The sequence below is a fragment of the Scyliorhinus torazame genome, chromosome 1, assembly GCF_047496885.1.
Source record: "Scyliorhinus torazame isolate Kashiwa2021f chromosome 1, sScyTor2.1, whole genome shotgun sequence".
Taxonomy (NCBI): Eukaryota; Metazoa; Chordata; class Chondrichthyes; order Carcharhiniformes; family Scyliorhinidae; genus Scyliorhinus; species Scyliorhinus torazame.
This window is the reverse complement of record NC_092707.1, coordinates 4480792-4493127: the sequence shown is the minus strand read 5'-3', so window position 1 is coordinate 4493127 and position 12336 is coordinate 4480792. Positions and strand designations below refer to the sequence as shown.

Sequence of the window (12336 nt, the reverse complement as noted above, 5' to 3'; positions counted from 1 at the left end):
CGCTGCTCCTTCCTCAGGTGAATGCAGAGGTCTGTTCCAGAAACACATATATACACAAATTCAAAGATGCCAAACAATGCTAGGAATGCGAGCATTAGCAGGTGATTAAATCTTTACAGATCCGTACAGCGATGTCCGTTCAGACCATGCAGACGCTGCGACAACGAATGAACGGACATCGCGCAACAATCACCAGGCAGGAATGTTCCCTTCCAGTCGGGGAACACTTCAGCAGTCAAGGGCATTCAGCCTCTGATCTCCGGGTAAGCGTTCTCCAAGGCGGCCTTCAGGACCCGCGACAACACAAATCGCCGAGCAGAAACTTATAGCCAAGTTCCGCACACGTGAGTGCGGCCTCAACCGGGACCTGGGATTCATGTCACATTACATTCATCCCCCACCATCTGGCCTGCGAAATCCTACCAACTGTCCTGGCTTGATACAATTCACACCTCTTTAACCTGGGGTTACCCCATCTCTGGATCTGTAAAGATTTAATCACCTGCCAATGCTCGCATTCCTAGCATTGTTTGGCATCTTTGAATTTGTCTATATATGTGTTTCTGGAACAGACCTCTGCATTCACCTGAGGAAGGAGCAGCGCTCCGAAAGCTAGTGACATCGAAACAAACCTGTTGGACTTTAACCTGGTGTTGTAAGACTTCGTACTGTGCTCACCCCAGTCCAACGCCGGCATCTCCACATCATTATAAATCAAAGCCAAAGGCTCAGCAATCTCCTCCCTAGCTTGCCAGAGAATCCTAGAATAAATCCCATCCGGCCATGGGGACTTATCTATTTTCACATTTTCCAGAACTGCTAACACCTCCTCCTTATGAACCTCAAGCCCTTCTAGTCTAGTAGCCTGAATCTCAGTATTCTCCTCGACAACATTGTTTTTTCCTGTGTGAATACTGACGAAAAATATTCATTTAGCACCTCTCCTATCTCCTAGGGCTCCAAGCACAACTTCCCGGCCGGAATGTGGCTACTAGGGGCTTTTCACAGTAACTTCATTTGAAGCCTACTTGTGACAATATGTGATTTTCATTTCATTTCACTACTGTCCTTGACTGGCCCTACTCTTACCCTCGTCATTCGTTTATTCCTGACATATCTATAGAAAGCTTTAGGGTTATCCTTGATCCTACCTGCCATAGACTTCTCATGTCCCCTCCTGGCTCTTCTTAGCTCTCTCTTTAGGTCCTTCCTAGCTAACTTGTAACTCTCGAGCTCCCTAACTGAACCTTCATGTCTCATCTTTACATAAGCCTCCTTCTTCCTCTTGACAAGTGTTTCGACTGCTTTAGTAAACCACGGTTCCCTTGCTCGACCACTTCCTCCCTGCCTGACAGGTACATACTTATCAAGGACACGCAGTAGCTATTCCTTGAACAAGCTCCACATTTCCATTGTGCCCATCCCCTGCAGTTTTCCTCTCCATCCGATGCATCCTAAGTCTTGCCTCATCGCATCATAATTGCCTTTCCCCCAGATATAACTCTTGCCCTGCGGTATATACCTATCCCTTTCCATCACTAAAGTAAACGTAATCGAATTGTGGTCACTATCACCAAAGTGCTCACCTATCTCCAAATCCAACACCTGTCCTGGTTCATTACCCAGTACCAAATCCAATATGGCCTCGCCTCTACATCTACATCTTTTCGTTTCTCTGCTGTTTGGCCTTTCATACCTTTTATTCTCTCTGGGGACTGCCACTAGCACTCTGTTCCCTTGATTTATGTGGCTATGATTCATCTTTCATTCTCTCACCCCACAGTATAAATATTTCCCACTTTCAGGGCAGCACAGTGGCGCAGTGGTAGCACTGCAGTCTCACGGCGTCGAGGTCCCAGGTTCGATCCCGGCTCTGGGTCACTGTGTTTGCGTGGGTTTCGTCCTCACAACCCAAAGATGTGCAGAGTAGGCAGATTGGCCAAGCTAAATTGCATCTTAATTGAAAAAAATGAATTGGGTACTCTAAATTTATATAAATAAATATGTCCCACTTTCTATGTCTTTTAGCTTTGACAAAGGGTCATCTGGACTCAAAACGTTAGCTCTTTTCTCTCCCTACAGATGCTGCCAGACCTGCTGAGTTTTTCCATCATTTTCTCTTTGGTTTCAGATTCCAGCATCCGCAGTAATTTGCTTTTATACGTACATATCAATTAGGAGTAAGCCATCTCGACCCCTCAAGCCTGAACTACCATTTCCCAACTCTGATGAAAGGTCACAATCTGAAACTTTAACTGTTTCTCCCTCCACAGATGGTGCAGGACGTGAGTAATTGCAGTAGTGTTTTTCTTTCAAGTATATTCTGTCATTCAATGAGGTTCCAACTCCATCTACAAGCTTCCTGACGATACGGCCATAGTGGGCCGGACCTCGAAAAAACGACGAGTCTGAGTACAGGAGGGAGATAGAGAACCTAGTGGAGTGGTGCAGGGACAACAATCAATCCCTCAATACCAGCAAAACTAAAGAGCTGATCATTGACTTCAGAAAGCATCAACAGGGCCGAGGTAGAGATGGTTAGCAGTTTCAAATACCATGGGGTACACATCAAAAAATCTGTCCTGGTCCACCCACGTTGACGCTACCACCAAGAAACCACAACAACGCCTATACTTCCTCAGGAAATTCGGCATGTCCACATTAACTCTTAACAACTTTTACAGATGCACTATAGAAAGCATCCTATCTGGCTGCATCACAGCCTGGTAAGGCAACTGCTTGGCCCAGGACCGCAAGAAACTTCAGAGAGTCGTAAACACAGCCCAGTCTATCACACAAACATTGACTCCATCAGCACCTCCCGCTGCCTAGGGAAAGCGGCCAGCATAATCAAAGACCCCTCACACCCGGCTTACTTGCTCTTCAAACTTCTCCCATCGGGCAGGAGATACAAAAGTCTGAGAACACGCACGAACAGACTGAAAAACAGCTTCTTCCCCAGTTACCAGACTCCTAAACAACCCTCTTATGGACTGACCTGATTAACACTACACCCCTGCTTCACCCGATGCCATTGTTATCCAGTTACATTGTGTTGCCCTATTATATATTTTCCTTTATTTCCTTTTCTTGTACTTCATGATCTGTTGAGCTGCTCGCAAAAAAATACTTTTCACTGTACCTTGGTACACGTGAAAATAAATAAATCCAATCATGACTGATTGGTATCTCATCTCTGCTTTGCTGTCTTCGACACGTTATCTGTTAATATCCTTTATAGCAAAATTCTATCAATCTCTAAAATTCTAAACTGACTCTCGACTTATTAGACAGGCACAATGGTTAGCCATGGTTGCAGGTTCAATTCTGGCCCTGGGTGACTGTCTATGTGGAGTTTGCACTTTTTCCCCAGTGTCTGTGTGGGTTTCCTCCAGGTGCTCCGGTTTCTTCCCACAGTCCGTGTTAGGTGAACGGGCCATAGTAAATTAACCCTTAAATGTCCAAAGATGTGTAGGTTAGGTTAAGGGGATAGAGCTTCGGTAGGGTGTTCTTTCAGAGGATCAGCACAGACTTGATGGGTTAAATGGCCTCCTTCTGCACTGTAGGGATTCTGTGATTCTTGGGGCAAAGATTACAAATTTACATGACTCTGTGTAAACTACTTTCTGACATCGACCTTTTAAGGTTCTCTTTCTCTACCCTATTAACTGCATCAATCATCTTAAACACATCAATTAGATCATTACTTATTCAATAAAACAATGGAATTTGCATACCTGTAGCACTAGCATACACTACTCTTGCCTTTGGCAATTTATTCTGCAGTTCCAATACAGCCAGACCAGTCTTTGTGGGTTTTGACGAACCAACTGGAGACAGGTTTTTAGCTTTGTGGCATTCATCAAACACTATCTGAAATAATTCAGTCAAGGCCATTTTTAATTAACGGTACCGTAATTAGCACACGATCAGCTTCAGGAAAGCATAAAGTTTTATTTTATAGTTCAGAACCAAATGTTAAAGCAGTTTTCATTTTGGTATTAACATCAAACCAAAGACTTCCTTCAACTTACTGTATTGCTAGCAAATTCACCATAAAAGGTAGTCTCTGCAGTGCCCACAGACAGTGAAGGAATGCATGAAGCTTCACTCATGCACTATACACATGTTTAAGATTCACACAAAATCATTTTGGAAGGGCGTAGCGAGGACAGTGTCGAGGGTGGTAGGATCAAGGGTCAAACCGGGCTGGGGGCTCGCAATATTTGGGGTGGCAGAGGAGCTGGGAGTGCAGGAGGCGAAAGAGGCTGGAATTCTGGCCTTTGCGTCCCTGGTAGCCCGGCGAAGGATTCTCCTTCAGTGGAAAGATGCGAGGCCCCAAGCGTGGAATCCTGGATCAGTGATGTGGCAGGGTTCATTAAATTGGAGAGGGTGAAATTCACCTTGAGGGTCGGTACAAGGGTTCTTTAGGCGGTGGCAACAGTTCTTAGACTTTCTGGCAGAACGATAGACATTGGTCAATGGCAACAGCAGCTCGGGGGGGGGGGGGGGGGGGGGGGGGGGGGGGGGGGGGGGGTAAACTTTCTTTTTGTTTGTGTTATTTACACTGGAGGGTCTGAGGGGGTGTATACACCTGTTGTGTTAAGTCGGGGTATTAATGTTAATTTATTATTTATGTTGGGGGGGGGGGTTTGGGGGGTTGCTTTTTTAGATTGTGTTTTGTACTAAACCCTGTTGGGTTCTTTTTTCTTTCTCATTTTGTTACTGATATTTTATGAAAACCTTTAATAAAAATTATTTTTAAAAAAAGATTCACACAAAATCATAAGCTGCTGCAGTTCCAATGGCTGAATTCCACTCAACCAGACTTCTAGGATTTGTACAGTGTTGTTAATATGCACCTACACATTGTAGAGTTGCAAGGAAGAAAATTGACATCAAGTCAAAAGGAGATGATCTTAGGTGGGATGACCAAGGGTTGAATTTTGAGGGGAGGAAGGACAGTGCCCCATCTGGTTAGGTCCAGATTGCTGCTGCTGTGGGATCTTGCTGTTCACTCACAGGCCTGTGGCCTTTGCCCACGCAGCAACAGTGACCACAACTCTTAAAATAAAATAGCTCTCTCCCCGGGTTTGCGTGGGTTTCGCCCCCACAACCCAAAGATATGCAGGCTAGGTGGATTGGCCACGCGAAATTGTCCCTTAATTGGAAAAAATGAATTAGGTACTCTAAATTTATATAAATAAATAAATATAGAGTACCTACTTTAAAAAAAAATGAAATAGCTCACGGACCGCAAAGTGGGTTTGAAGGTCTCGAATTTTAAAGTCTTAAACTTGAGTGCTTGGGAACGAGAGAGTTAATGAACCCTTTCTGCATGCACTGGCGGGATATTCAGCCATGATCTCATCGCTGCTGAGGGAGAAATCCACCGTCAGAAACTCTGAACTCAATTTGGAAAGTGTCACCATTTTTGGGTTCTCCCCGTGCACAAGTTGCCTGCAGAATTCCTGAAATGAACCAACAGTGGGGTCACTTTAATAATGAATCCATCGACTGTAAAGTAATCTGGAATTATAGTCCCTTAACTTGAAGGGGGTATAATTCTGGAATAAAGCCTGTGTTTTAGGCCGAGATTTAAATGTGAGGGTGAAATGAAATTGGCAGGGGGGCATTTGAATTCAGTTTGCTGTGGTAGTGATTGTTGGGATTCCTGTGTGTGACCCTCTATCTCGCTCTCTCTAACCTTCCCAACTACTGGGATGAGAGGGAGAGAGAGGACAGAAAGAGTGGGGTCGTTGCGGGGGGTAGTAAGAGGGAGATGTGAGAGAGAGAGAGGTTGGAGGGAGAGGGAGATAGTGAAAAAGAGAGGTTTTCTCTCCCTTTCTGCCTTCTTTCCATTCTTGCCTCTCTCTCTCTCTCGGTCTCTCCAGCATTCTGCCGCAATCTGGCCACCTCTCTCCAGCTTTTTAGTGTCTCTTTAAACCTTTAATCAATGAAACCTTCCCACAAACTGCAATGGTGAGTCTCATCACATCTTTCTGGGGATACCCTGGTTTGGGAAATAAATAGAAATGCTGGGAGGGCGATTGTAAAACGTCTCCGGACGGACCAGGCAGCGGGGGGAGGGGGGGGGGGGGGGGGGAGATGGAAGAAAGAATATAGCAGGCAAGGGAAGGAATATGTCTCTTACCCATCCCCCCGCTCACCTGCCTGTCCCACCCTGTCAGGATCACATTGCTGGTTGTGGGATCCTGCTGTGCGTCGGTGGCCTGCAGCCTTTCCTGAACTGTCAACTTAGTGACCACACACAATTTAAATTTAAACTGGCTCACTGAATGTGAAGCAGTCGGGAATGGGTCTGAAATGAATAGGCCGCAGCCTGGGAACAGGTTTGTCCTCAATGGTGGTGTTTGTGTTTTAGACAGGGCGGTGGGATAGGAAGGATTTCTGAGGGGGGGTTGGGGTTAAATGTCCCTGCCTCAGTCACCCCAGCTTTCTATCTCTCTCTCTCCTACTTTCCAGCCATTTCTTTCTACATTTCATCTTGTACTAAATGTAATAGAGAACCCCAATGTGATTTGTCGAGAGATTAGAGAGAGTTGAGGGAGAAAGAGAGTGAAAAAGAGAGGGGGGGGGGGGGGAAAGAGAAAGAGTGAGAGTGTGGAGGTAAAGAGATATAGTGAAAAGGGGAGGGGGGGGCAGAGAAAGACAGGGTGCAGGGAGAGAGAATGAAAAAGAGGGGGCCAGAGAAAGACAGGGTGGAGGGAGAGGGAGTGAAAAAGAGGGAGAGAGAACGACAGAGGGTGGAAGGAGATAAAGTGAAAAGGGGAGGGGGACAGAGAAAGACAGAGGGTGGAGGGAGAGAGTGAAAAAGGGGGAGAGAGAGAGAGGGGGCAGTGGGAGCGAGGAGTGAAAAAGAGGGGGAGAGAGAAAAGGGAGGGTCAGGGGAAACGGGGGGAGAAATGTGGGGTGGAGTGAGGGGGTGATCAGGCACAGGGTCTGGGGGTGGGGGTTCTGCTGTGCAGTCACGGCCCAGTTACATTATCTTTTAGAAAGTCCGATTTTACACAATCCTGAGACAGTCGATTTGAAAATGTCCTGAGACAGCCCTGTCCTGTCCTGAGACAGTCGATTTGAAAATGTCCTGAGACAGCCCTGTCCTGAGACAGTCGATTTGAAAATGTCCTGAGACAGCCCTGTCCTGTCCTGAGACAGTCGATTTGAAAATGTCCTGAGACAGCCCTGTCCTGTCCTGAGACAGTCGATTTGAAAATGTCCTGAGACAGCCCTGTCCTGTCCTGAGACAGTCGATTTGCAAATGTCCTGAGACAGCCCTGTCCTGTTCTGAGACGAGTCGATTTGAAAATGCCTCCAGAGGGAAAGAAGCCCTGAGAGAGAAAGAGAGGGGGTGTGGGAGAAATTGCCTGTCTCATTCTTCCCCACCGCATCCCCCTCCCCTCACCGAGCCTCTCTCTCCAGCTATTTCCCTCTATATTTCCTTTTCCAATAAAATGATAAAAACACCAATGTGATTTGTCGTTATTTGAATGGGGAGGCTGGTTGGGGCGGCGAATGTGTGTGTGTGTGGGTGGGGGGTGCGGAGGGAGGCAGTTGAATGGGAGGTTAAGAGAGACGCAGGATATGGACTGGGCTCCTGTCTCCGTATTGTTTATTTTTTGTGGGATCCTGCTGTGCACACTGCAACATGAACGTATCGACTTTCATCATGTTGCCGAGGTGCTGGAATTGAATTTGTAAATGTGCGGCTGTGTTAAGGGATTGTTTCTAATCCCGGAATATCTTCTGTGCTGAAGACGGACTGATTAGTGAAGTGTTGGTGATGGGGTTGGGGGGGTTAATTCAGCTCACTGAGTTCTCCAAAGTCTCCAAACTTTGCCCCACTCCCCTCACCCCACTGTCAGCTTTAAAGAGGGACTTTTCATTGAGACAATTTGCCAATTGCACAGTGCCCGTGTTTGACCGGAATGTCACTGTTGGGTGTGGAAAGGCCCACCCAGGGCTGCATTTGAATCGTATTGGACTAAGTTTCTACTTGTCAAATTCTCAGTGTCTGTCTCTTTCCCCATCTTTCTCCCTGAACCTGAGAAATGGGTGAAGAGAGAGGCGAGGGAAGAGAGCGAGGGAAACAGGAAGAGAGCAGAATAGAGGTGGAGTTTGGTTGGAGGGTCAAAGAGGGGGTGGGAGGTTAGGCATCTGGGGGTCTCAGGGGAGTTTGGGGGGGGGGGGGGGGGGGGGGGGAATTGTCACACCCTGTGGAGATTCCCGGATTTGGGAATAGGAATAAATGCAGGGAGGGCGATTGTAAAAAGGCTCCTAACAGACTGGGCGGCTGATTTGCCCAGTGTAAAGAGGGGAGGGTAACTCTTTCTGGGGGCAGAGGGGATGTGTCTCCTGACTCAGAATCCAGATGGTGTTCAGGTTGGGGGGGGGGGGGCCTCGGAGAGAGAGTGTTGGTACGTGGGTGAGGGAAGGAAGATGACAGCAGACAGGGGAAGGAAAGTGGCTTCAACCAGGGCCCATTTTGTCTGGTTCTGACCCCCGATCAAGGTTTGATTTTAATATCTGACGGACAAAGAGAGCACGAGTGAAGGAGGGATGGGTTTGAAGGTGTGAATGAGGTAGGGATAGAGACAGAATGAGGGATAGAGAGACAGAGAGAAACACAAGGGAAGGGGTCGGTCTCCCAATCTGTTCTAGTCTGGTTGGTAACGGTGATATTAGTGTGTGTGGATGTTGCTGAGAGATTGTGGAACTGGGAGGCTGGGGGAGCTGGGCTGTTATAGGGAGAAACAGGAAGAGCTGTAGGAAAAGAGGGAGAATGAGGGAAACGGGGAGAGAGCGAGCCTCCTGACATCTTGCTATGCATGCAACAAACTGGAATTGCAACAGCGACCAAAGAAGTGGTTCATGGTCAGTAATATGCTGTTGAATTTTTGAATTAAAAGTTCCTAAATCTGTATACTGGAGACAGAGAGACAGACAAAGAGAGGGTGGACGGACAGAGAGAGACAAACAGGGTGGAGGGAGAGAGAGAGAGACAGGCAGACAAAGAGAGGGTGGAGGGAGAGAGAGACAGACAGACAAAGAGAAGGTGGAGGGAGAGAGAGAGAGAGACAAAGAGGGTGGAGGGAGAGAGAGAGACAGACAGACATACAAAGAGGGTGGAGGGAGAGATATGTAAAAAGAGAGGGAGGGAGAGGGAGAGATAGCCAAACAGAACAGATGTGGGATGGGGTGAGGTGGTCAACAGGCACGGAGTCTGGGGGTGAGGGTCAAGTGTGCAGTCCCTGCCCAGTCACATCCTCGGATGGTGATGTCTAGCACGAGGGGTCATACCTTTAAATTGAGGGGAGATAGATATAAGACAGATGTCAGAGGTAGGTTCTTTACTCCGAGAGTAGTAAGGGCGTGGAATGCCCTGCCTGCAACAGTAGTGGACTCGCCAACACTAAGGACATTCAAATGGTCATTGGATAGACATATGGACAAGAAGGGAATAGTGTTGATGGGCTTTAGAGTGGTTTCACAGGTCGGCGCAACATCGAGGGCCGAAGGGCCTGTACTGCGCTGTAATGTTCTATGTTCTATGAGAGTGGTAAGAGAGAGACTTTGGTTAGGGAGTGATTTAAGAGAGTGGGAGCTCGACAGATGAAGGCAGCAGGAATGAGATGCAGAAGACACTTGAATCAGAAGAATGGAATGCTTGATGGCAGGTAAAGTCATAGTGCTGGAGACGATTGCAGTAATAGGGAGGAATCATGGAAGGATTAAAGCACAAAATGAGAAATTTAAATCAACCGTGTTGTGGTCCGGGCAAGTTTGAATTTGTGCGGGACGGCAGGTGGTGCAGTGGTTAGCACTGCTGCCTCACGGCGCCGAGGTCCCAGGTTCGATCCCGGCTCTGGGTCACTGTCCGTGTGGCGTTTGCACATTCCCCGTGTATGCGTGGATTTCGCCCCCACAACACAAAGATGTGCAGGGTAGGTGGATTGGCCACGATAAATTGTCCCTTAATTGGAAAAAATGAATTGGGTACTCTAAATTTATTAGAGAAAAAAAAGTTTCACTTTGTGCAAGATATAGGCAGCAATTAGCAGGCAGGACAGGAGGCTAGCTAGGATAACTTGAGAAAAGTCAAGCCTGGAACTGACAAAGGCAGATGTGAAGGTTTCAGTGTCAAATGGACAACGATGGGCATCGCAACTGAGGTAGGAATAAGTGGTCTTTGTGATGGAGGCGTTATGGGATAATAGCTCTGCTCAGGTCGGAGAAAGGCAGGAATCACCAAAAATGTCCAGGAAGAGGAACAAAACTGGCGGCAAGAGCCCAAGAAAATGTCCTATGTTTATCAGAGAGGAGGGCAGGACAGACAGGAAGCTTGACAACAAACAAGCAGTGGCAGGGTTAAGAGATGTGCGAGTTCAGATCAGTGACATCATGTGAACGCTGACCCAAAAGTTTATGGATAGTGCTTTGAAGTGACAGCATGCAAGAGAGAAAAATGGGGTAATACATGGATCCACAGGAGTCTTCAAAACTGGCAGGTGTGGGAACTGAAAAGGATGGTGCTTTGGAGAAGAATGATGCGGTTAACCACGTGAAAGGTTGTAAAATATAGTCAGTAAGAGAAAGGGGATCTGGTCTCTCAAAACAGAAAGTCGGATTATAGTGCACTTCATAATTAAACAAATTGGGTACCTCTGAAGCAGATTTTATATATTCATTAAATACATCTTTGTGCAAAATGGACATTTTCATTTTAAAATGTCACTTGCAGGCAGAAGCAAGCTTGGACTAATGCAGAGCACCGGTTATATTTAAATTTTTCTAGTCAAAAAGGATACAACTCCATCAAAACCTTCACCACACCAGTGCAGAAGTTGCTTTAACCTGGTTCTATATTTTCCACCGGATTGACTTTCACCAATTAGCGAAGAGTATGTTGCAAAAATTATACCTTTCTTCACGCTTCCATTTTGTTTTGAAGAGATTTTCCCATATTTGAACTGAAAATATAAGAGGTAGCAGAAACAATTATATTGTTAAAATATACTGAACTACAATCGCAATCAACAGGTTTTCCTCTTAATATTGCCAAAGCAATGCAGCAGCAGCATGAACACTAATCCAAGCATTTCCAACACTGCATGGCAGAAGGAGTAAAAAGAATGCACTTCGTATGTAAAACATATTGGATTAGGGTGCAGAATTCTCCATACAATTTTAAGCATTTATTTAGATAAAATATTCACAAAAAAGTAATAAAAGTATGCTTCCCCAGAAATAAGCTCATACAGTAAATTTTAATTTGAGTCAGAGTGTGACTAATAGCATAAACATTCCAACCAGGATTTGAATCTCTGCAGCGGTTGACAACTGGTTAACATTCTTCCAGGTAAAAGTGTAAAACACTTCTGGGCAAATTAGACACCACGTTCACAAGGTGGGAAAAATCAGTCCCTTCCCAGGTGCACACCCACCACCTCTGAATCTTGCTCTTTCATCTAACTAAGAACTTTCAATCTTTTCACCCTCCAGTACCTGGCCAAGAAGGTGATTGTTGGAGGCATCTTTCAGGTGAGATGTTAAAATGAGAACCCATCAGGAGACGGAAAGGACCCCATGGACCTATTTTATACAGGAACAGTGGAGTTATCCTTGGTGCCCTAGCCAACAATCAAAGATTTCTGGCCATTAAAATACTGTGCTTTATGGGAGTTTGCTGCGCACAAATTGGCTGCTGGGATTCCTACAGTTTAACAGTTGCTACACATCAAAAGTACATCATTGGGCAGCACAGCGGTTAACATAGTTGCTTCACAGTTCCAGGGTCCCAGGTGATTCCCGGTTTAGTTCACGGTCTGTGAGGAGTCTGCACGTTCTCTCAGTGTCTGCGTGGGTTTCCTCCGGGTGCTCCAGTTTCCCCCCACAGTCCAAAGATGTGCAGCTTAGGTGGATTGGCCGTGATAAATTGCCCTTAGTGTTCAAAAAGGTTAAGTGAGGTTAGTGGGTTCCGGGTGTGGGCTTAGGTGGGGTGCTCTTTGTAAGGGCCGGTGCAGACTCGATAGGCCGAATGGCTTCCTTCTGCACTGCAAATTCTATGATATCTATGATTGGCTGTAAAGCACTTGGAAACATCTGGTGGCCATGAAAGACATTATCAAGGGCAAGTCTTTATTTTTTTTTTTACATCTGGCATCAAATGCCCCAGATGAGGAAAGGGTAAATCAGTCAGGGCTCCTGTTGATTATCAATATCCAACAGGATTATCAATATGAGTTTGGGAATTTGAAGCTAGGTGGGAATTCAAAGCTGGGTGGGGAGGTGGTGCTTTTTATCCCTGGTAAGCAG

At 46.3% G+C, this 12336-nt stretch overlaps 1 protein-coding gene across 2 annotated transcripts in view; it reads right to left on the bottom strand.

The window, feature by feature from the left end:
* Positions 1–12336, bottom strand: part of sbno1 (strawberry notch homolog 1 (Drosophila)) — a 274172-nt gene that overhangs the window by 191263 nt on the left and 70573 nt on the right. For both annotated transcript variants that reach the window (XM_072514240.1, XM_072514325.1), the window contains 2 exons: positions 10830–10991; positions 3738–3873 (listed from right to left, as the gene is read on the bottom strand). In XM_072514240.1, coding sequence (XP_072370341.1) covers positions 3738–3873; positions 10830–10991 — 298 coding nt within the window. The remainder of the gene's footprint in view (positions 1–3737; positions 3874–10829; positions 10992–12336) is intronic.